Source organism: Ictalurus furcatus, chromosome 5 (genome assembly GCF_023375685.1).
Source record: "Ictalurus furcatus strain D&B chromosome 5, Billie_1.0, whole genome shotgun sequence".
In the NCBI taxonomy this organism is placed as follows: Eukaryota; Metazoa; Chordata; class Actinopteri; order Siluriformes; family Ictaluridae; genus Ictalurus; species Ictalurus furcatus.
In genome coordinates, this window is record NC_071259.1 from 19,736,028 (window position 1) to 19,762,692 (window position 26,665).

The window sequence follows — 26,665 nt, forward strand, 5'->3', positions numbered from 1 at the left end:
ACGAGATGTTTTAAAATTAATCAATTTGGTTTTTCACACACACACACACACACACACACATATATATATATATATATATATATATATATATATATATATATATATATATATATATATATAGTGTATTTATTTATTTATCTATTTATAAAAAAAATAGTTAAATGTATCAAAATATATTCAAATATATAACACGTCCATCAGATGTAATTAACCAATTTGGTTTTTCGCGTGCACTCACAAATATCACGTTAGCTGAGCTGACGATCGTTCATTGATGGATTTATTTTAAATTTATTTACAAATGAAATGATAATTTGCAAAAACCTATGAGTGGCAGACAAGTTCAAGTGTCGCATTGATGGATAAAATAAACAAAAGATAATTCAGAGAGTCAAATTAAATGTTGCACCAACAATAAAATGTAATTGAACCTGGTATTTGAACCAATCCCTGGGGAATGAAAGTTTACATTTACATTTATTCATTTAGCAGATGCTTTTATCCAAAGTGACTTACAAATGAGTTTCTATGAATCAATATATATATAAATAAAGTATTTATGTATTACTTTTATAGAAGCAAAAAAAGCACAGAATTAAACTATAGTCCTAAATTAATAATATAATCTGTTGTGTCTGTGTGTATTGGATTCTTTGCAGTCTTATATAATTGGACAAACAGTTTTGATTTAAAGAACAGTAAAGATTTAGTCTTATGTTTATATTTGTAACATTCAGTTTGTGGATTTTATTTTAAACAAATGAAAAAATCGAAAGAATAATCGGCCAACTAATCGATTATGAAAATAATCGTTAGTTGCAGCCCTACTTGCACAGAAGTCTGCCAATCGGTGTTGGGGGTGGGAGTATACTGTTTGTATTTGGAAGAACATTTTCACACGCACAACTTGACACAGAACTTACAGGATTAGAACTAAACCGCTGTGTTGGCCAGAAGAAAGGCACTTGTTAGTGAGGCTAATCAAAAAACAACTTCAATTTGCTAGGGAGCATGAAGACTGGACTGTGGATAAATGGAAAAAGGTCATGTGGTCCGAGTCCAGATTTACCCTATTCCAAAGCAATGGGCACGTCAGGGTAAGAAGGAAAGCGAAGTGATGCACCCATCATGCACTGTGCCTACTGTAGAAGCCTCTGGAGGTGTTATGATCTGGGGTTGCTTCAATTGGGCAAGTCTAGGCTCAGCAACATTACGTGGCAATAAAATGAACTCAGCTGAGTACCTGAAATTACTGAATGACCAGGTTATCCAAACAGTGGATTTTTTTCTTTCCTGACAGCACAGGCATATTCAAGGATGACAATGCCAAGATTCATCAAGCTCAAATTGTGAAACAGTGGTTCAGGGAGCATGGGGAATAATTTTCACACATGAATTGGTCCTGACCTTAACCCCATTGAAAGTTTTAGGGATGTGCCGGAGAAGACTTTACGGAGTGGTTTGTCTCTCCCGTTCTCGATACAAGATCTCACCCAAAAATGAATGCAACGCTGGACGGAAATAAACATTGTGACCTTGCATAAGGTTGTCAAAACAATGCCACGCCGTATCAAAGCTAAAGGCGGTGCAACGAAATGTTAGTGTGTGTGTCTTTGTTTTTTGGCCAGGCAGTGTATGTCTTCCTGCTATTGGTGGCTTTTAGATGAGCATCTTTGTAGTAGTCACACTCTGAGATTTTAATCCTGACACTACCAGAACTTTGTACTAAATCGACCGTGGATCTTGACTCACAGCCAAAGAATTCATTTACATTGTGCGATTTTTGTCTATGACAACAAAATCTGGCCAAAGATTGCGTAATATAAACCCGATTGCAAATAAACATCACTATTGCTACAGAACACAATACGTCACACTGGGAAGAAAATGTTCTTAAATTTAAACTCAATCACACCGATTTAATCTTTCAAAAAAAAAATTTTTTTTTACGAAGTTTATGACACGTTTTGTCATAAACGTCATACACATCTTGTCATACTTCATATTTACTATTACCATGCTATGTATACAGTTGCAATCAATATTATGCAACCCCCATTGCAAATCAGGTTTATTGTCAAAATATACAGACTTTCAGCTGTTTCAATGAACAAATCAAACAAAAAAAACACAACGAATGCTTCAAGTGGTTTCCCCAAATTCAACTGAAAATGTACTTATAATGACTTCTCCAGTTTCAAAATTATTCAACCCCCCCCCGAATAGAATCCCTCACAACAGCACAAATATGCAAAACAGGTGTTGTCTAAAGCACAGCCGAGGCACCTAATCAAGAGCTTCATTAGTTGCACCAGGTGTGCTTGAGCTGGAACGCACAAAATACCTTAACTGGCTAGGGGCAGAAAATTTATGAAATACCTGGACGGGGCAGAAAAATGAAGCTATCAACGGCTGCAACCAGATTTCTGAGAAGACAGGTTGTGAAAAACCCTCGAGTGACTGCAAAAGACCTGCAGCAAGACTTGGTGGCAACAGGCACTGAGGTTTCAGTGAGCACAGTGAGGCGCATACTAAACGCAGAAGGTTTCCATGCCACGACTCCAAGATGTACACCACTACTGACCCAAAAGCACAAAATCATATAAATAAGCCACAGAAGTTTTGGAATTCTGATCTGTTGAGCGATGAAACAAAACTGAAACTTTTCGGCACAATGGATCAGCAGTATGTCTGGAGGAAGAAGAATGAAGAAAGAACACTCTGTCCACAGTCAAGCATGGTGGAGGCTCGGTGATGCTCTGGGGCTGCTTTGCATCCTCTGGCACTGGAAACCTGCAGCGTGTGGAGGGTAAGGTGGATTCATTGAAGTATCAGGAAATCCTCTGAGAAAACATCATGCAGTCTGTCAGGAAGCTAAAGCTTGGGTGTCACTGGACCTTCCAATAGGACAATGATCCCAAGCATACCTCAAACTCCACCAAAGCTTTGTTGCAGAAGAAGTCCTGGAAGATTCTAGGGCTGTCACAGTCACCTGACTTGAACCCCATAGAAAATCTCTGGTGGGATTTGAAGAAGGCGGCTGCAGCACGCAAACCCAAGAATATTACTGAACTGGAGGACATTGCTCATGAGGAATGGGATAAGATTCCTCAGGAACGCTGCCAGAAGCTATGCATCTCGTTTGCAGCAGGTCATAACAGCAAAAGGGTGCTCTACTAAGTACTAAAGATGCTTGCCAAGAAGGGGTTGAATAATTTTGAGACTGGAGAAACCATTATAAGTTGCATTTTCAGTTTAATTTGTGGAAACCACTTCGTTGCATTCGTTGTAATGAACTATTTCACTTGCTTTCGTTTGAGTTGATCATTGCAAACAGCTGAAAGTCTGTACATTTTGTCAATAAACCTGATTTACAATGAATAATTTTGATTGCAACATCATGCCTTGCTTTGCAGATGTGTATTTCATAATACAGATAATGTAATGTATTTGAGTTACACCTCAATTCTGCACAGAGCCCACACTGTTATAATCATATTGCACATGTATTCATTAACAGGATGTCGTAACATTAAACCGTTCATCATGCAGCTACTGAATGGCATCTAGAGCGCCCTCTCATTCTCGCTCTCCTTTTACACACACACACACACACACACACAATCTTTCCCCGCCACCCTGGCTTGGACAGAATGATGTATTGTTGTGGGATGACTGCAGTTGCCTCTGTGTTGCATTGCGAAGGAAGCTGAGGATAGGCTCATACAAAGCCTCCCTCTCCGAGCTATTTTTTGCCCCGGTAGCCAGTGGAGAGCAAGCATACTCATATACAATCACATCCAGTTAAGAAGGGAATGACAGGATAAGATCACGCCGGCAATTTCATTAATCACTGCCGACCCTTTATTACATTCCTTTTGTTCATAATAGAGCGCAAAGTGTAATTCAGACCACAATGGCAGAGCATAAAAGACGTTTATTCTGACAAAATTGACGACACTCCAATCTATTATAAAACCCTGTTCCTGAAACGAACAATTCGATTTGCATATCAATATGAGCACAAGTGAATGGGGACGCAGGGACGACAACTGGGTGGGCCTATTTAATTTTGAAATGTGAAATCATTTGTCCTTGTCCTTAAGTGCATGTCCAAGCCTTGTCCTACTGCCATGTATGGCGATAAAAATGTGCGCTGCACAAATAAGTTGTCCTGGGGATGGAAGACTCAGACGCACACGCGTGTGCACACTCACTCTCAGTCTCTCTCTCTCTCTCGCACATACACAGAGAAATAAAGGCAGAAAAGCGAGATATGCGTGCAAATTTTTTCTCTTTTTTAAGCAATGCGGTTCATCCAGAGTTGTTGCTATGACAACCCGTCATTTATCCTTCAGCTGCGTGGTTCATTTTCATCCAAGTGAGCTGTCCTAAACCTATTACAGAGCAAAGTTACCCAGAGCTGACCATATTACACCCTAGCGTCATCAGAGAAATGTGCAAAATAATTATAATAAACCCATAAAGCAATGGTTGCACCAGAACTCCAAGGGATCATCATCTGAGAATCATTGACGCTTTAATTATGCACAGAATTAAACGAAACAAAACACGAAACCCTCTAGCCTCTGAACATCTTGGATTTCACCCGACATTTCATCCATTAAGCCCCCCCCAACCCCAACCCCCCAAAGCTGTATAATAACTGATGTTTCATATCAAATCTGCAAGAACCAGTGCAGGTTCAGCTGTACAAATACACACACATATTTTTTTTACTCTGCATCGTTCGCTACAGCTAATAGGGTGTCTCATACAGTAAATGACACATAAGCTTAGATGATACCTTGGTAAGTTATATAAGTCTTAGTGTTTCAAGCTTCTGGCACTAAATTCTTGGAATGTGTCAATATGACTGTGACCTTCAGGACCACAACTCATTACTCCAGCCCAGATGAAGGTGCTCCAGCATAAAAGCTAATCAGTCATTATAATCAATGTCTCATTTTGACTTAGGATTAGCCACTGCAACGCTGCCAGGAGCAACAGCGCAGTCCATCTTCCTGCAGATTAACATGAATCTAAATATATGTCATCCAGCAGCATGAAGGCTACGGTCTACAATCTCATCTGCGCAGGACAAGAGGAGGAAATGAGGAACGAGAGAATTGAAAGGGTCGTTACAGACCTGTGTTTGTTGATGTCTCCATCTGGCCTACAGATCCAGCAGGGTGAGGAGTGGTGAGAGAGACAGAAGAGAGAACACGAAGCAAAGAGGGAGAGTCACAGAGAAAGAAAAACACAAAACACGTAGCGATAAATGCAAGGAAAGGGGTCAATCATTAAACACAAACGGGACAAGAATACAAAGCATACTGATACCTTTATAATCGTATATACAATGCAATGATGGCCTCATTCCCAAGACATAAGCACGTGATTACGTGTGTTAGACTAAAACCTCAGTAGTAGAAATAACAAAACTCCGACCTGAAAAAAGCTAATTAAGAAATACGCTATTTTTACCATTTACAGCACAGGACTATATGTGTAACACACAGTACGTTTACATGGACAACAATAATCCAATATTAACCCGATTAAGATAATACTCTGATTAAGAAACTACCATGTAAACAGCAATTTTTTATTACCTTAATCCGATTAAAGTCATACTCGAAGTAAACACAAATCGAATTAAGACGTGGAGTATTCCTGTTTTAGTCGCATTATCGACGTGCATTACAGACATGTAAACACCTTAATCACACTATTAATGTCGTGTGGGAGTTTTCACCGCATTTTGTGACAGGACACGATCACACACGGCAGTGCTCAACCGTTTGACGGTAAACGGGAGTGCACGGCTGCGTCCCAAACCACGTACTTACCTACTATATAGTAGACGAATTACATGTATCTCAGCTACTATATAGTAGGTAAGTACAGTTTCGGACGCAGCCCATGGCTTCAAGCAGTCATCTATTTTCACGTATAGCATGACAAATAATTAACTGCCCTTGAAGCTTTCGTAAAATTAAAAATGAAACACCCAAAACTGTATACGGTACCATAACAAAGAGAACTGTATGTTGATACATGAAATTCTGGAGGGAACATCGGACAGTGTGGCGTGGGGACGTAATGACGTGTGCCGTTAATCAATCTGTGTTATATAACATGTAAAACGGGAATGTGAAAGGAATATTCAAAAAGCAACTCATGTAAACACCTTAATCAGAATATTGTCTTATTCAGAATAAGGTCAGTAATTAGATTACTGCTGTCCATGTAAATCTATTCACAGTGCCACTATCTGTATCTGTTTAATGCTCCAAATATATATTTCTGAATTCAGCTTTAAGTGAGCATGGCCATTTAAAAAAAAATGTATATGAACCCTAACATTATACCCCCAGAAACAGTAGAAAACACTAAAACACACACACATACACACACATAAGAATGCCAGCATTATCAGCAAGGTCTGTGAATCCTGGATCTGACAATTCCACAACCACAACTACATCACCCGAGTTCATTATGGGTCTCAGCTAATCCCGCTTGTGCGGTTATTACTTTTGCTTGTATATATATACCTGCCAAGTATATTCTCTAACAAAGGTTATATAGGTTATTTTTTCACATGACTGTAGATCACCATTATAGCCGCATAATGTAGTTCGCTGTTTAAACAGTGGTATTCAAAAAACACGGTAAAGAAAGTACATATTTTTACAAATTGACCAGTTGGTGAACTGCTTGAATAGCAAGCAAGCTTAGCTCTGGATATATAGGCAGGCTTAGCAGCATGCTCACCCCAGACCAGTCTGACACATTTCTTAGAGATGTGTGGACGAAACATAGAGACCTTTAGTAACTAACATAGATTCGCCTTTTCATCTATTAATAGCTATAACCTTGACTTGTACCCAAATCACCATTGTTACAAAAAAAAAAACTAAGACTGTGATAGATTTAGCACAATATCTGGAACGTTGCTCACAGAACCTGCAGTCCGACAGGAATTGCCTTAAAAAGATACTGTTACAGGACCAGGTCTTTGACGGTAGTAGAGTTTGTAATTAATTATTTAGAGCTCATTTCAGCAACAGATGCTGCTGATTAACAAGAGCTATATACAGCACATACTGACTCGTCAAGAAAAAAAATAGCTTGAAGCAGAATGGTTACTGCCAGGTTTAGTTTATGTAGTGGGTCTGAGAAAGTTTTCACGAGAGACAACTTTGGTAACATGACAAGCTGCATTTTTTGTCTTACTGAGAAATAAATGAGGGGATTAATAACAACTCAATGTTAATAGTTACATTTAACAGTTAAACATGTGTTATTCTTTAATAAATAATAATTGGAATCGTTTACATATTGCTATGATATAAGGGGAATAAAAACACAGTGGGAGATGCTGTTATTGGTAAATAATTAACTTCATCTCTAAAGGAACCATCAAATGAACAAAATTATAGATACAATGATTAACATCCTGTACTATTCCGGCTATTCACCAAATTCCACCGTGTCTATAGATTAAGGACTTGAATTTTTAATGGAATGTGTGAACTAATAAGCAGTTTTATCCTGTGAAGCTTTATCCTGGCCAGGTTGGTGGTGGTGGAGGATGCAGAGCCTATCCTGGGAACACAAAATGGGAATATTCCCTTGATGGAATACTGTATAGTCCACTGCAGAAAAAAAAAGCAGCATTAAATCTTATGTCGAAATGATGATATTTGTAAAGTAGCAGATTCCTAGTGATCACAGCTGTATGCTAGCTTGTTGTTTTTTGTTAGCTACTATTATATTGTGCCCAGACAGATGTGTCACCCTGTGTCTTAAAGGGACGTCTGCTTTTATCGGAAAGTAAACTCTGGGTCTGCTCAGTCTATCTGAACTCTATTAGAATTTTTTTTTTTTTAAATACTTATATAAATTCTTGCCAGTCAGCAAATTATGTTTTTATTTATTTGTTTTTTTATTGTAGTAAACAAACTGACAGAGATTTTTAACAGAAAACAACACAGTAAGCAGGCTTGCTGCGATAGCCAGTATTCCTGGTGTTGGGGCGGCACACTGATTACATCACTTGCCCACTGTGGCACCGCCCCCACCACTGTTTTGCCTTTTTATAGTAATAAAAATCATTTAGTCCAGTTAGAGAACGGACACTACAATAAAAACGTGTCTGCTCAATTCTGCATGAGCCGAATAAGTCACAGATCAGCAGAAGTCAGATTTCATTTAGCACGAGTTGGAGTGAGGTGAACTGACTGACAACACGATGGCGGAAGATTTTTTCAAAAGTTCTATGTTTAATATAAGTGAGTTTGTCATTGTACTGTTTTGTAGTTGTTGTGTTTTTCATTAAGAATAATAATGAACCCACCATTCAAGCAATTGCCGTCCCCGAATTGCCGCTAACTTCGAAAGCGGCACGTGCATTCATAAGCAAGGGGGAAACTTTAATACTCTTTTCTTTGTATATTTGGGTGTTTTCAGGCTCTGCTTTAGGTGTTTTTAGCATGCTTAAAATTGCAAAAGATAAGACATGGGTGTGGAGAGAGGGCTCTGAATTACTGATGGCACCGTCGTGCTTGGGCCCGTCATCGCTGCTTGCAGCTATATTTTGCTTTATTCTGCCACAGAACTGCTGAGAGCTTTGACCCCATCTCTATTTAGCTGCTGTTAAAGTCCCAATTTTTTCAAGCGCAAGTAATATGTAATTTACTTTGATAATATGATAGTGATCTGTCTTGGCTTGTTGCCTGTATCTTGGCTCAGCAACAGTTTTCTGAAGATCTTTCTTGGAATATGAGGGTCTTATGCAGCTTATGCTTGTAACAGTGTCACACTGTAATGGACAATACACATTTTCATATTACTATGATCAGCAATGGCTCAACAAATATCCTGTAGTACTGAGGGAAGGTGGCTGGACTTGTGTTTCACGTTCAAAGGCAGTAGGTCTCTCATTTATTAAAATGTATATTTTATACATATATTTATATATTTGAGAGAGGGAGTGAGGGGGAGAGAGAGACACAGGGACAGAGAGAGACAGAGATAGAAAAAAGAAAGAAGGAAGAAAGAAAGAAAGAAGAAAGAAGGGATGACGCCCATGTCCCCTATGAGTGTAATGCAAATCAGAGAAAAGGATCACGTGGTCTACCATCTGCTCAGTACAGAAGGAGGGATGAAGGATGGAGAAAGGAAAAGAACTGAAGATCAGGAAATTATCTTAGAAAAACAGCATTTTTCTTCAATGAAGAGGCCAGACCTCTGCACCAATCTTAATCATTAAGCAACTAGGACTGGCTAAGATTTAGCATTTCCCATTCTGTGCGTTCACGTAATGCTAATGCTAGCAGTGCTACAGCTAAAGGAACAGATGGGCACACCAGCACACAGACTGAGTCAGTCTTGGACGTCTTTGTGTCTGATAGCTTAAATAACGAGACACCAATATACAGTATGTAACTTACTACTCACTATGCTAAGCTCCCATCAGAGAGCTGGAAAATAGTATACGTTTAGCCAACTCCCAGCATGAAAAGAGACAGAAAAAGCATTGGAGTATGTGGATGGAAAAACAAAGGGTGCTCAGATTGAAAACAATTTTTTTTCTCTTGACCTTTCTGGCATTCTCTTACAAACAAATGCTCACTTACATTCTCTCTTTCCCTCTGTGCTCCCACACAAGCTCAGTCCACAATCTGACACTGCAGTGAATATTAATCACAAACTCTCCTACACAACCGGCGCTGTGCTTCATGCGAAACCACAAAATGGCCCCACAGTCCTCTTGAAGAGCAACGACTCAGCTTCTTCCTACAGACTCAACTACAGTATGCACTGTGCCCAAAATACACTTAAAAGGGCACGAACTACAAGCTGTAGTGATCAAATGATGGAGACAAACTGCATAACAGCTTGGGGGTTTAAGGCTTGAAAGCAAAGCAAGAAGTCTGGAGTGACCAACATGGCACTTTGCCTTCAGAGATTCAACCTGCTCATGTGTCTGATCATAGAAGAGGATTCTTCCAATATTATGAAAGTAATTTGACCTAACAAGCCTTTTATTCTTTTAACTATTTATTTTAAGAAGCCTGGGAAAGCTCAGATGTCCATTGGTGTTTTCTCTGCTGACGTTTTTGTTTGAACGGGCTGAGCATCAGCAATGCCATCACATAGACTGATCCTGTTTTGACCTGTTAGACAGCTAGCTAATTAGCTAGAGAACATGTAGATTAAAGCACAAGGAGGGTGGAAACATTGAGATGATAGTGGACGGTGACAGTAATAGGAGTTCTGCTGATCAGTACTAGTGCTGAATCGTTTAGTCTGAGGTAAAACTACAACTAGGTTGAGTGTTTGTACAAAAACGTAAGCAGTTTAACATAGCTGTGTCTAAGTCTAGCTAGCAAGTTAAACGTATCTGTGGCAAGTCATGCTACATTATCTAGCTATTTTTTGAACCACACGAAGGGTTTTCGACCAACGAAAATGATAGAAGCAGAAACTTTTATTACAGTTAACATGAGTATGAACACGAATCCATGAATTTTAGTTATCTGGTGTGTAACTTAGTAGACAGTTTTAAGGCTGTCACCTGAACGACTCATCAGATTAACAGTGGATCCAGAGTCTATCCCATAAACAGCGGCAGCGAGGTGGGAATATACCATGACTGGAACGCCAGTCCATCGCAGGATACCTTACATACACATTCACACATAGGGGCAATTTAAAGTAGCCAATCTACCCAACAACATGGTTTTCCGGAGGTGAGATGGAACCGGAGAACCAGGAGGAATCCCACTCAGAACATGTGAAACACAGACAGTAACCCAAGCTCAGGATCAAACCGGGGACCTTGTGAGAGGCAACACTACTGTACCTGCTGCGCTATTGAGATCTCAGCAGATGCTTTTCAACTGAAAATGCAAATAAAGGATTTGACCCTAAATTCTCTTTCATTTCAAAAGATATTAACCAAATATCTATGAATACAATAGTTGCATTGCTGTAATGCACTGTGTACCTAGATAGTTTAATAGTGTTTCAGTTATTGTTTAACAAATAATAGAGCCCCCGCTCTTAACCCCCCAACCCCTAAAAATCATAAAGGAAACCAATGAGTGTGTGATTTTTGGGCTCACTATCAGCATTGATATTTCATTACGTAAGCAGAACGACTGTGATGTAGGCACTACGAAAAGAAATGCATCCCACCTATAGACAAGAACAGTTTTTTTTAAATAAAAATGTGTGGCATATCATTCTAGCCATAATCTGCCCACAACCTTTCAACCTATCTGAAATAATCCGAGAGATTTTAGTAATCCCGACACCACTGTTTCTATATCTGGCCTTTTTGAAGTTAATCCCACAGCAGGACTGCATGACTTTATGGATTTAGGTGAACTCTGTTTGACTTACGCAATCATCAGCTTCGTCAGCACTGCGATCTGATTATGCACTATGTCAAAAGCTACAGGTGAGTCCGAGTTTTAAACAATATTCAGAGGGTGAAATCAAGGGGTAGTAATTCAATGTGATTGTGACTGGAGTCACATTTGGCTTCAAGTCTGAAAGCAGTTCAAAATCAAAAATTTCTTATGCGCAGTGCTTTCACCAAATGTGGGTATGACATTCAGCTTTCTGGTTGCCATGGCAATCAAGTGTCCACCTAAATGCACTCTATGTTACAGACTCACAGAGCCCAGTAGCTTCAAAACGTTACATAACTCTATGCTAAGCTGGAACAAAATCACACTTGCATAAACACATGCTTTCCTAGCCTCCAATGAGGGCTGAGGAAGTTCCCAATCTATCTGACTGCCACCCAAACAGTGTTAAAAGTCACACTGGCCTCACAGTATCCACAGGTATGCAGCAGAAGAGCCTGCATGCTTATACTCACTGTCTCTGCAGAGTGGTGGCCGTGCCGGTGCTGACGCTCTCTCTGTGTCGTTCTCTGTCCCTCTCATTTTCTGTTGGGTTGGACCCAGTGGACAGGCCACGGCTGAGGCGTGTGTGTGCATTGACAATACGCCGGTCGCGTGGAGGCACGGGCGGAGGAGGGGGAGGAGGAGCCGCGGCAGATGTAGGGTTAGGGCCCGGCACGTTGTTGTGGCTCTGGATGGGGTACACAGTGGCGGAGTTCTGCACATGTGAATGGTGCCCATGGGTCTGGTTGGAGGCCCCTAGTGGCGGCGGTGGTGGTGGTGGTGGTGGACATGGCTGCCTGTCCAGCCGGAGGTCCTTGTTCTCCTGGTTGAGGCGGTCCAACTGCACCTCCAGCTCCTCAATGCGTCGCCGCTGTGTCTCCAGCAACTTCTGCTGGCTTTCGATGATGTTGTTGAGCTCCAACAGGTACTCCACAGCCCGATTAGGGCTCTCCGGGCTGCCCTGGCCCGTGTCCATGCTTAAGGAACCTTGTATCTCGGAACAGCTGTTCACTGCTGGATTGATGGAGCTATGGGATTACAATCACCCCAAATATGAGAGCTCTCCCCCCCACGTGATACTAGTGGGGGGGGAGAGTGAGCGAACTAAGTGCTGGCTGTTGGAGAGGAATTGAACAGATACACACTGTTTTTACTCTCCTATTGTATTCCCTTAACGACAAGAAGAATAATTCGAGTCAAAGTGTCTGAATCTTTTGATGAGCCAAGACGCTAATTTGCATAAACATAGAAGAGAATGGATGGGAATGTCTGAGTCAGCAGATGCTCAACGTTTCACAGGGTTCACCACGCAACTACTTAGACAAGACATCTGTTGAGATAAATGCATTTCCTCTCTGCAAGTCAACGATTCAGTAATCTTACCAGCCTGTCCGACTCCGATAGCAGAACGTGACGAAAGTAAGAAAGTGAAATAGTCTTGCTTTCATCTGTGTCTCCAGCACATATTGGCGTCTCCTTCCCTTCTCCAGCGTGGAGCTGAATGTCAAATGTCGCAGCGGTGCAGATGCTTGCTCGCCACAGAGCCTTCATGACTCATAGCGTGGAGAAGAGGTTGGGAGACATTTTCTCGCTGAGCCATTCCCCCAGAGATTCTGAGGAAAGGGGAGGGGGGGTTTACAAAAGTTGAACCTTTACACCGCAGTGCAAAATTGGATGATGTGCGCATGTCTTAATGGGACTCTGCTCTTCTCTCTTCTCTCGTGGCCTCTTCGTCGTCTGTCTCTAAATCATTCGAGTCATCTGTGTTAATATGTGCTGTGTCCTGAAAGCATGGAACACTACTCTCAGTGTGCACATCCTATGTTCATGCACTGCAGTCTCATACAGTGGAACACCTGGATGCTCGATGCATCACTTCGACTGCCCTATAACCTACCTGTCACTTACACATGACTGGAATCTGTTTCACTGCACCAACAGACTCTGCTGATTCGGATTAAAACTCAGTACAGATTGAATGATTCGTCCTGTCTTGGCGTTTGTCTTCATTCGTTTAGCTCGAGTATTCCTCGTTCGTCTTTAACATGTGTCCAAACGCACCAAAACACGCTTCTTTTCTATTCTGGGTCTCGTCGACGGTCATCCCTGAATCTCTCTCGCGTTTACCGAATGAGTATTCTGCATTTCCAGAGCATCACTGGTCCAGTCTTCCTGCATTCCCAGCCGCTATTTGCTGCCCTCCGGTTTTATGATGCGTTACGAAGGTGTAACAACCTGCCTTTATATTCCTCCATCTCTGTTAACACGTTCACCTAGTTATAACACACCAATGTGGCTCCATTCGGTGATACGAATATACATTTTGTACATATTCAGTCCAGACAGCTTAGTAGTAGTACACGCCGGCATTTTCCCCAACTTCGCCTTCGTGTGTCTTTAGGTCTCGCGCTCCAATTGGCAGGCAGCGCGCGGCTGCTCATGGGTGCCCGAAAACACAAGCAAGCTGCACACGAGTCATTTCAACAGTTTCTTACAGGAACACATTTACATTATCTTCGGGTGAGCAGTCCTTCTGTAGTGCGGCTTGACTCCCTGTGATGTGCTCTGGTCTGCGCTGCACCTGCCGCCTGTTTCCGCCATTCAGCCTCCACCGCAGTGTCCACGCTGTCCACATGCGTCAACGCCAAAGTCTCCCCTCCCAACCTAGCCTTTTCTTACCTCGCTGCCTGCTCCCAAGCGGCTTAACATTCAAATTCATGTCCCGCTCTCAAAACAGATCATCGTTTTCCTTAGCTGAGGTTCTTAATAGAGGTTCTTTTATGTGTAAAGCTAGCGATACATACTGAGTGAAACTGGGCGCTCTGCGGCGGCCATCTTGGATCCAAAAATCTGTTTGACTCGGCGGTGAAAGCTCTCCTCGGGCAGAGCCGCAATGAACACAGTGACACACGCACGCGCACGCGATCACACACACACACACACCACTCAAGATGCGAGATGCGTGGTGCATTGATTCTGCAGAAAGAAGAGAGAAGGCAGTGGTTTGAAGTAGAGAAGTGTGATCTGCAGATTTGTCCAATACTTAAACTCATTGAACTAGTTTTATTTCTGTTCATTCACAAATTGATCTACAGGCTCAGTACACGTTTTGGGTCCCATCACAAGTTAATACACGAAGTTAGGGGTTCCCAAACTTTTCCAGGGCAAGGCACCCCCAAATGGCATTTACATTTGACCGAGGCCCCCCTTTTGCAAGATGTCTTTAAAACACATTAAAAATACAGATTTCTAAATATATCCCACTTTTTTTATTATTAATAACATCTTACATCTTTACATTACATTATATTAGGAATTGAGTGAGTGTGTGTGTGTGTGTGTGTGTGTGTGTGTGTGTGTGTCTGAGAGTGAGAAAGAGAAAACATAGTAGTGGGAGGTATGGGCACACCAAATTGTTGAGGCCCCTACTTTGAAAACCACTGCACTAAGTCATTTCCATCCCCCTCCTGGACGTTTTTTGTTCCTTATGGTTTATTTTCCCCTCTCCTGGGCTCACTGTGAGTACTGTAAAAGTTTGGAAACTTTCTGTGCAGAGACGGATAATGATTTTCCTCAAGTACAACAACTTCTGATTCATTTTGTGGAAAGTTACATATTGTCATAAATCCGTTCAACCATTTCTAATGAGTTGTTAGTCCTATCCTGTCTTTATTCTGCAAGACAGCTGTGCGTGATGTGACCAGTCTGATGAGCCCCTTAATCCTCATCTTATTTGGTCATTCATTTATGAATGATTTAGTAACTACAGTGAAACAAACAAGCAAAAAGGTATGTAGTTTTACAAGTGAAAACTATAAGTGAAGACCTGGTCCTGGGACATGCTTAATTATGCTGCTGTTTAATCCTCTCTAGTATCTGCATTGTTGGCACTAGGGATTATTTTAAGGTTTACTGTGTGATTATATCATTTGGGATGAGCAGCTTGCATTAATCTTCACACTTTTTTGTCTCTGGCGTTTACTAAGCCGGAGCAGTGTCTTTTTCACCTGCATTCACCTTTACGTTCTACATAACTAATGACAAATGTGTTTGTGTGTCCAAATGAAATTGTGTTTCCTTTGTCTTTACACTGAGAATAATGATATCCAATGCGTGTTTACGTAACAGTGTGAATATGGGCAGAATGGAGAGTGTGTGTGAGAGAGAGTGATGAAGAGAGCAATACATTTCTGATACACCCACACAATGGCCTTAATTATTCAGCTGCAGCAAAAAAAGAAGAAGAAGAAAAAAAAAGGAATCTCGTTGATTCGTTTTAATGTTCTTTTCCTCTGTTTGTTCATCTGTCTGTCCATCTGGCAGTCAGCCTGTCTGTCTCTGTGTCTACATTGGGTAGAACTGGAAGGGCCAATGTGAAAATCTCTATTCTGATATCTCTCCAGTACTTCTAAAGACTATCTGTCTTCCCAGTCTTTTTTTTTTTTTGGAAGACTTCCTTGCCTTTATGTATTAATTTATAAAGAGATACATTAACATTTGATGTCATTGTTAAATTCTTCAACTGCTCGATATTTGCTTAACACTGTAGAGTCAGTCATTTGGTTTTTAAATGTGTCTTGTACATGTGGAGAAATAAAATCAAAGGATAGAAGAAGAGGAATTTATTACTAGCTTCTAAAATGAATAATTGAGTCTAGTTTGTGAATAGCTGCAATTAATTCATGGATTAAATAAGATTAGACCTAAAATCTTTGGTTTTAAGTTGCATAGAGGAATACAACAGAGTTAAACATTTAAAATCCCCAGGATTTGGGTATACTGTATACAGTGGTGCTTGAAAGTTTGTGAACCCTTTAGAATGTTCTATATTTCTGCATGAATATGACCTAAAACACCATCAGATTTTCACACAAGTCCTAAAAGTAGACAGCAAGAAACCAATTAAACAAATGAGACAAGAATATTATACGTGGTCATTTATTTATTGAGGAAAATGATCCAATATTACATATTTGTGAATGGCAAAAGTATGTGAACCACTAATATTAGCAGTTAATTTGAAGGTGAAATTAGAGTCAGTTTTTTTCAATAAATCGAATGACAATCAGGTGTGAGTTAGCACCAAGTTTTATTTAAAGAACAGGGATCTATCAAAGTCTGATCTTCACAACACATGTTGTGGAAGTGTATCGTGGCATGAACAAAAAAGATTTCTGAGGACCTCAGAAAAAGTGTTGTTGATGCTCATCAGGCTGGAAAAGGTTACAAGTCAATGACCCTAAGCACACAAGTCATTGCACCAAAGAATGGTTACATGAGAATAAAGTTAATGTTTTGGTATGGCCAAGTCAAAGTCCTGACCATTGAGGAGACCCACAGGAGACCCACCAACATCCTAGAGTCGAAGCTGTTCTGTACTGAGGAATGGGCTAAAATTTCTCAAAGCCTCAAATATAGGTGAGGTGAGGGTGAGGAGACATGGTGATTTTCTCTTGCCAGCCGTGCTCCATTCTCTCACTCTGCCCTGTGGCCATGTGCCTTCCTGTAGTCCACAACATTGGTGCTGAAACAGCACTGTCAATCCCACACCACGACAGCAGTAGTGTAAGGAGCATGCAGTGGTTTGTGTGTGTGGTACAGAGGCCCTCCTCAGCTCCGTGGACCCATGCTTGATGTTGTACCTTGAATGAGTCCCACAACTACAGAAACCCCAGGTTATCCAAGCATTACTGTCTTTTGCCTTTGCCATCCACTGAAGGGTGGCATGATCCGTGACCAGAGAGAAATGTCTACTGGAGAGGTAGTATTTCAACTCCTCAATGGCCCATTTTATGGCCAGAGCTTCTCTTTCCATGGTAGCATATTGCTGTTCCTCAGGGTTTGTTTTCTACTCATGTACTGGACCGAGTGTTCTTCCTCATTGTAGTTCTGGTAGAGGACAGTCCTGTCTCTGAAGCATCTGTGTGTATGGTGAAGGGACGATCAAAATCTGGGTCCTTTAGCACTGGCGAGCTCATAAGCACTTGCTTCAGTGTCTGGAATGCCTTCTCCACTGCTTTGGACCATCGTACCCAGTCTGGTTGTCCTTTTTTTGTTAGGACTGAGAGGGGGATGCTAGAGAGGAGAAGTTAGGGACAAAACCTCTGCTGTACCCTTCCAACCCCAAGAAGGCATGTACCTGTCACTTGGAAGAGGATCATAGGTATTCTTTGACCACTTAAATTTTTTTCTCCTGGGATTTCAGCAGGCCCTGACCGATGCATCAGCCCAGGTACTGTGCCTTGGTCAGCCCCAGATGACACTTTTGTGAGTTTGCTGTTAATCAGGCCAGTCGGAGCTCATTCACCTCCTTCAGATGGTATAGGTGGTCACACCATATGCGCGAGTGTCTAGGTAGGCTTCTGCGAACTGGAGATGTGGTCATAGGACAATGTCCATGAGCCACTGGAATGTCACAGGTGCTCCATGAAGCCCAAAGGGGAGAACCTGTTACTGCCAGTGGCCACTGGAGGTGCAGAACAGAGTCTTGGGTTTTGCATTAGGGGCTAGGGATACCTGCCAGTACCTTTTTGTGAGGTCAAGGGTCGAGATGAACTGGGCTCTCCCAAGGCACTCCACCAGGTCGTCCACCCAGGGAAGGGGGTAGCTGTCAAACTCCGACACCCGATTTGGTCTCTGGAAGTCGTTACAAACCCTGAGACTTCCTTCAGGTTTTGGGGCAACCACAATGGGGCTGGGCCAGGGGTTGGCAGACTCTTCAATAATGCCGTCATGTAGCATCTTGGCAACTTCCTCTTCAATAGCCTGGTGGCAGGCTTCTTGGACTCAGTAGGGCCTCTGTTGGACCACCACTCCAGGTGGGGCCATGATGTCACATTGCACTAAATGTGTCAGCCATGGCTCTGTTGAAAACATGTCTGCAAACTGATCCACCAACTCACCACCACGCTGCTGTGAAGGTGTGAGGTTTTCACCCCTTGGGACCAAGGTAAATCCAGGCAGTTCTGGGGTACTTCAACAAGGCTGACAAGGTAGGAGCAGGTTTAATCCACTTTTTTATTAGATTGATGTGAGACTGTTGAGCATTTATTCTCTTACCCGGCTGTTGTAGGCACTAGTTCACTGGGGCCACCAGTTCATGTACGGGCCTTGCCAGAGGGCCAGGAACCTGCAATTTGCACTGGGCAGCAGGAGGAGCACACTGTCAACTGGCTGGAACTCGTGGGGTTGGGCTGGTCAGTTGTAGATCAGTTTCTGTTCCGCTTGTGCTTCCTCCATGTGTTTCGGCATGATGGGAACTACCCAGTCGATCCAATCCTGCATACGCTGGCCGTTTTTGATCATGGAGTGGAACAGGGATGGCTGCTCCTCCCAGTCTTCCTTGGCCATGTCTAGTAGTCTTCCGGGTCTCCTCCCAAAGAGGAGCTTGAACAGGATGAAGCTTGTGGATGCCTGTGGGGTTTCATAGACCGAAAAAATGACGTAGAGCGGAGGAGATCCCAGGTCCTCCCTTCCTCGTCTACCACCCACAACAGCATTCTCTTCAGCATTTGGTTGAACCTTTCAATCAGGCTAGCTGTTTCTGGGTGGTAGACAGACATCCTGATTTGCTTAACCTGCAACAACCAACAAAGACAAGACATTAACTTGGAAACAAAGAGCATACCTTAGTCAGTTAAGAGGTCCTTGGGAATCCCTACTCGGCTGAAGAGGAGGACAAGTTAACTGGAAATGTTATGGGAAATGTTCCGGAGTGGAACTGTCTCAAGGAACCGGGTGGCATAATCCACAATCACTAGTATATACTCACGTCCCTGTGCATGTTTTGGGAGCGGCCCTATGAGATCCATTACCACCCTTTAAAAGGGCACGCCAATGGTGGGAAGCGGAAGGAGCGAGGCGGGTGCAGCCTTCTTGGGGAAGGTGTGCTGGCACTGAGGGCACTGCTGGCAGAGGTGTCATACTTCTGCCTCAATGCCAGACCATTGTGGGTGAGAGTGGACCAGGTGCATCAGCAGGTTGATTTTGGGTCTCTTTTGGATTTTTGCTCCCATCCAAAATTGATCACTTGAAAAATGGGTGGGTTCAAACAAAAGGTGCCATGTTCTAAGTTGTCTAACACATCTAGATGCAAATATCATTAAATGAAAGCTGAAATTCTGATCTATTGACTCATTCTTTTTTCTTCTTTTTTATCTCAAACCCAAATGTCTTTAGTGTGAAACAAATGAATTGGCCTTGCTGTTCCACAAATTTTCCAATATCAAATTAAAGGCAATTACATGGTTACACAAAAATATTATGAACCTGGAAAAAGCATAATTATGTGTCCTTTTCACAAAGAGCACACCTCCATCTTATGAGAGTATTACAGATGTTATAATGATACATAAGAGTGGCAGTGCCTTAGCCTGGAGCTGATGGCCGGGTGACTGAGTGACACAGGCCCCCCTTATTTCATCTGGAGCATCCACCAGTACTGTGAATCAAAAGGTCAACATGACATTTTCCTGCTGCTTATTCAATGGGAAAATGAGTGCACCTACAATGGGCTGAATGCTATGCTTAAATGAGATAATCAAAGAAGATAATTAGATTGCGGACTCTAGAATAGGGCCTAAATATAAAAATACCAAATTGCTCACCAACCATGAGATGTGACTATGAAGGCCAGGGCATCCAGGGAGCTTTTTAATACAATGCCAGTTTTACTGCTGTACTACTATTCTAGCTACTCCCATAGTATTTTCATACTAGTTATAGATACTACCATATTTGTTGTATGTACCTTTACATCAGTGTTTAAAATGTTTATATATTTCTATTACAAACAAATCGAATTAAATTTATGTGAACAAAAATAAGACTAGCTATTCAATCAGGACAAAAGAAACATTGTGTTATAACAGGAGGAAGAGTGTGCCTGTGCTAACAGATGCTCTGCAATGGCTCAGCAACATTCCTGGATGATTTAGCACACACTGTACTAGGAAGAGCTCTTTTACTGCCTTGCCATCATTTTTGCCTTTTTCTGCTCTCTTTGCCTTTTATGGAGTTTTGTGGACGTGACGAAATGCAGATCAGCTGTGCCATGAAAACACTTGGTAATTTACCTGTGTTTGGCATTTATCAACATACCCTTTGAGCATGAGGAAAAGCACAAAGAAAATCAAAAACATCATCTGTCAGGAAACTTTCCTCCACCTCATACAAAAGGCTGTATTCAGAGTGGAGTTAAGTGTGTATAGGGAGAAATTAATACTGAAAATGTGCACATCAATATTTATATGTAAATACAGACTTATGCACCACTTGGACAGTTGCATGCAGAGGGCAGACTTTTCTGAAAACAGAGTAGTCTCTGTTTTTATTTATTTATTTATTTTTATATTGGCTTCAGCAGTATTAAGTCCAGCACCAAAGTCTAACAGATTGATGGAACCGAATTGTTAATTCAATCATTCACCACTTTCAGGATCTAGGGTCATAGAGCCTATCCCAGGAATACTGGATGTATTAAAGGAATAGCAGTCCATTGCAAGACATTATGTTATTTACACTATTTTACACTGAGGAGAAATTGAGCACCCTGAAATTCACAATTTGGACATGTTGTCTATTTTCTTCCAAATTTGGTCACCTGGCAATTCCCACCCAGCAACCAGTTCTCCGCTATCATATCAGGGTGAAGGCTAATACAGTACATGCCTGCTCCAAGACATGTTACACCAGTATGCTGCTCATACGGCATCACAGGGTAGTGTAACGAGGTGCTATTTTCTATGTTGTTGAAGAATAAATGTGGAAGCCATATTTTTTTAATTATACTAAACTTCCATTGATTACTATAATAATTACAACTAGAACTATTCACGTTCAGTAGCGATATATTGGCAATATACTAGACTCCCATTATATTTTACTTGAATGCTTGCCATAGTCTCATTCATATATTATAGTATTAGTCTTTCTTTTTATTTTCAAATTGTCTATTGCTTATCTTATTGCAGTTCTGTCCAAGTATTCTGTCCAAGTTTTTTTCCAGGCTTAACGGCAAGAGCTTGTGATTAAAGGTGGTGGTCTAAACACTACTGAATAACTTCATCTCAGAAGCTTCTAATCAAGAAAAATCTGATGTCCACTCAGATGAACTTTTGGCAATGAACATCATCGACATGTGTGGCAAAAAATGGGGATAGTATAAAAGGAAATGCATCTGACACGCCATTATAAAATATGGTGGTGGACTACTGATGAGGCTGGTTTGCAACTAGTGATGAAAAGGCTATTCAATTAGGAAAAGTGGGGAATGAGCCATGGATACAGAATTTAAAATGTAAAAGGTTTTTGTTAAAAAAAAAATTGCTTTAGCATAAAACTAGTTAGTATCTCAATAAGCTTAAGCTTAAAAATAAAATAAAAAAATGTAAAACATGTTATGCCCAAAATTCTGCCCTCAATTCCTTCTAATCAGGTTCTGAAAAGCTGTAGACAAGGGTGAAATTTTCCAGAACACTCCTCGTCCATTTTGTCCGCCCCCTTATTTCAGAGTTAGCATAGCAGAGCACGGAGAGTGTAATTAGTGAGCGCAATTAAGAGAATGTTCACGATTCCCCAGAAGAGCCCACAGACACAGCTGACAATGTGTAGCTTAAGTGTGATCATCAGTGGTACAAATGTGTTTTGATGTATGCTAATGTCTGTGTGCTTAGGGATGTGATACTGGAAGGGGTGTTAGGAGTGTGTGTGTGTGTGTGTGTGTGGGAAGCGAGCATTAGAAAGTTTATGGAGAGACAAAGAGTACCAAGATTGCAAAAAAAAGAAAAAAGAAAACCTTTAGTCAGTTGTATTCTCAGTCTTCAAAAAGAGCAGAATATGTGCAAATCAAATAAACAACCCAGACCCAGTTCATTGCTTCTAACTTGTATAATGTTGTGTGTATTTGTGTGTTTTCCCTACATTGAAATAGCAACTAGAAACAAAGTAGTATAAAAAATGTGCTAAATAAAAAGGACAAAAAGATAGATTAGTACACGTCTCAAACACAAGGCCTGCGGGTCAAATCCAGCCCACAGACTCGTATCATTTGGCACACGTGAACTTAGAAAATAGCAGTGAAACGGCCCACAGTAGGCCTACACTCCTGCTCAACCTTTTCACACTTATCCAGAATTCAGTGCAGATCCGTAGCGTAGTTTTGTACAGCGCACGCGAACACATTTCACCCAGCTTAACGAAAACTGACAAGTGGTAGCCTTTTTCCAGCTTTTTAAAAAAAATATCCAAAGGGTACGTACTGTAAACTGCCGTATACATGCGGTTTCTACCACGGCTGGCTTGACTGTGGTCTGAATGTGGCATCTTTGCATCTAAGTCATCTTTGCATCTAAAATCGATTCAGAAGCATCTTGTGTGTTGTGCTGGCAAAGTGTAACCAGAAATTCATTTCTGTAGGATGAGGAAATAAGATCGTGATTGTTTTTCGCATATGTAGAATTTAATTTGGGGCAGTGGTGGCTTGACAGTTAAGGCTCTGGGTTACTGATCAGAAGGTCAGGGGTTCAAGCCCCAGTGCTGACAAGCTGCCACTGTTGGGCCCTTGAGCAAGGCCCTTAACTCTCTCTGCACCAGGGATGCCGTATCATGGCTGACCCTGCGCTCTGACCCTGCGAAGAAAAGAATTTCACTGTGCTGTAATGTATACGTGCCCAATAAAACACTCATTATCATCAACTGGTAAACGTGACACGTTCGTGCTTTTCAGGTGGATGTCCGACAGCAGTAGGAGCGCTGATGACACTAATTTGTTATTTGATCTTTTTAAAGCGAGCTTGACCCCCGAACAGTCTTTCCACATTAACAAGGTTGCCATAAAATACCTTTATCACAGCTCCACTGAAAATGATTAAAACAACATGTTAATAATAGGGGAAAATGATCCATAATATTAGGATTCTGAGCTACTTTTCTTTTGCAGTAAACTCAAGCAGCTACTTCAGCAGCTCTTGCCTCCATTTGACACACCTGTGTTAAAAGGTTAGAGATTGTTTTTGTGTAGCTACCACTGCAGGTTACAGGCAATTCCCTTGCGATTCACTCCATTTGCTCGGCTGCAAATGAAATGAATTGCATTTTTATGCATCTTAGCCTTACTTATCTGGGGTTAGACAAATCACGTGGAACAAGATTATTAAACATTTTTTATTCATTGTTGTCTGGTGGAAATTAGGTTCAGTAAGCAGAGCATAGGATAAACTGTACAGAAAATGGATGGATGGATGGATGGATGGATGGCACAGAGTGTGTGCATGTGTGTGTGTGAACAAGGACTCCCGAGCATTTCTTTCTAAAGAGAAGATGTGTCCCTGCAGTAACACGACTGATGTGTGGGAGGGAGACTATATATTACTTTGTGTGGGAGTTAAACATCTCCCACAAGCTGTCTGTTTGTGCGTACGAGTATGAAATTAAACAGATTCAACAACCTCTGAATGAAATTACAACGAGGTGAAATTGAGAACGCACACTCTGGTCATGCAGGCGATAATGCTAATAAGAAGTTCTTATGCTAGGATTTGTTCCGGACAGTTTCTGAGAGAAAATTTCTCTGTAGTATTACAATGAAAAACATGTACGCATGTACTAAGGATAATGTGATATACATTTCATTTGTGGGTTGGAATATAACTGCATGTAAGATTTAAAAATATAAGTAAAAATGTAACATTTACTCCTAGCTAATATGTCTATAGAAGATCATGAGTTCAAACCCCAGCACCGCCAAGCTACCACTGTTGGGCCCTTGAGCAAGGCCCTTAACCCTCAACTGCTCAAATGTATAAATGAGATAAATCTAAGTCGGTCTGGATAAGGGCATCTGCCAAATGCTGCAAATGTAAAAGGTAACCGTTCTGTTGGAAGCAGTTTAGAAAAATCATATTTAGCAAAACACATAAGGATGACTCAGTGAACATGAGCGACTCGTTTCAGTTTAATCACTTTATTGTGGTAACTGCATGTCATTATTTCATTGTTCATAATTCAAAACTCCCTGTTGATGCATTCAAAAACAATACAATTATCTTCATACATATCAAGAGCAACGAATAAAAACCTGTACATCTGTACTATTAAGTATCATATGGACTGCTATGTACACACCCTCAGATATAGTCAAAGTTCCTGCTGCACAACTGCAGCTTTAGAACAGTGGCTACTTGTTCGGCTTCAAGTCAGGAGGAGGGAATCCGAGACCTGGTTAACAAATAAAAAAAATTATAACAATACTAAAAAAAAAATCTGCCTACATTTTCTTCCTGTTTAACTGAAGCAGAAGAAAGAAAACAAAGGAGAGGGCAGTAGTTGTGGAGGAATATATTGATATATTTCTGGCTAGGGTTATAGTAATGACTGTGGTTTAGGATATAACCAGGAGCGGTGTGCTATATCAAGCATGCAAGTATTTTAGTCTAATCAAGCCTTCTACATCTTAGAGGTAGTGATGCACCGAAAATAAGTCCAGTCTCAGGACACACTGGACTGAAACAAAAACAAGTGCCAGGTTTTCATTTATTTATTTATTTATTTTTAATTTATTATTATTTTTTTTTAATCAGTTTACTTTCTCAACCATTGCAGGACTTACTTTAATTAATTACCCTTTTAATTTATGCTTTGGAATAATTTAAAATAATTAACCGAAGCAGTACGTGGTGATGAAATAACATCACTGATCATTTGCATAGCAGGTAGCATTTTAAAAAAATCCAGCACTGCAAAAAACACATGCAAATACAAATAAGTATTCATCATTGGCATGTGCAGTACGGATCAGGTAGCGTCGGAAAATGTAACGTAGTGTGTGTGCACGTGTGTGTGTGTGTGTGTGTGTGTGTGTGTGTGTGAAATGGTGCACGCATATCTTCTAAAACAGGAAAAAGAGATTCAGGGTTACCAGCCTGGATCCACTGTTTTGAGCAACAGCAAACAAACTGATTCACTGCATGAACATGTCAGTGATGTATTATTAAATTCTCAAGACTAACTGCAACAACAAATTGTTTGTAAATAACCTGTTGTTGTACTCAGTCTTAAAAGTGAAAACTGTGTTCATCAGTCCAAAAAACCTGTCAGCACCATTCATTTGCAGGCGGTGGTGGAACTCTCGGTGCATCCCTACTTTGGGATGGTATGTTTATAACCCCAAAAAGCTCATTTACACTGACTAATTTGTTTCTCGCCATACAACCCATGATCGTGTTGTTACATCCTTAATCTCTGAGTTTATTTCGAGCCAGAAGCATTCATCATTGTAGCTTTTTTAAACCAGCTACACATGGCAAGTGGTGCAGCAGCACTCACGCACGTCAGGGCGCAATACACGTCTATTTTGGCTGCGAGCGGCATGCCACTGGAAGCATGTCCAAAAGCATGTACACTCCTGCGACGGTTTTGAGTGGTGGACTATGTGAAAACAAGAAAGCGTCGCAGAAACGTGCTGCTTTGCCGGCCGTGCCCTCTCCTTCAGTCATCTTTCTCCTAGCTGTCCAGCTGCTCCTCTAACTACTGTCTACAGTATATATATATATATATATATATATATATATATATATATATATATATATATATATATATATATACGCTAGTGGGGAGAAGCAATGTGTTTACTTTTTTTTTTTTTCTTCTGTACAATGGCTGATTCCTTAACAAGGCTAATGTAATAAATTCAAGTTGAAATTCAAAGCTGAACCTTAACTGTCACATATCAACTGTCAACACTTACAAAAACATACAAGAACAAAGGCCTTATTCCTTTATTCAAAGGGAACGAGGATGACATCGTTAATTAGCATTTCAATAGTGCACTAGCACTGCGCGTAGACTGACCTCAGAAGTTATAGTATCAAAACATGGCACCGTTTGTTAAATACAATGACTGGCTCATATTATGGCTCCTTCTTGTAAGACAATCTCAATTTTTTTTATTTTATTATTAATTTTTTTATTTTATTTTACCTACACTGCATCTAATGGGTTACTGGCTGAAATAAACCGACACCTTTTTGATGGTGATTATTGGGCATGCTGTTCAAAACTGTTCTTCTGGATTGCATACTTATATGTATATTGGCACTGTGGGTGACTATTTGCCTTGGTTTTAGAGTGAAGGAGGGAGCTAAAGCAAGGAGCCTGTTAACTTGTTTGCTACAAAAAGCACTAGGGTGCGACCATGCTAAGTTTTCTTTTCGAGGGGTAAGAGGGCCACTAAAAAGCAT

General features: G+C 41.0%; 1 protein-coding gene across 1 annotated transcript in view; it reads right to left on the reverse strand.

The window, feature by feature from the left end:
- LOC128608269 (IQ motif and SEC7 domain-containing protein 1) overlaps window positions 1-12,905 on the reverse strand; it is a 112,872-nt gene extending 99,967 nt beyond the window's left edge. Inside the window, exon 1 of the mRNA XM_053625904.1 lies at window positions 11,903-12,905. Within this exon, the coding sequence (XP_053481879.1) occupies window positions 11,903-12,405 (503 nt within the window). The 5' untranslated portion in view covers window positions 12,406-12,905. The remainder of the gene's footprint in view (window positions 1-11,902) is intronic.
- Window positions 12,906-26,665: the final 13,760 nt, after the last annotated feature.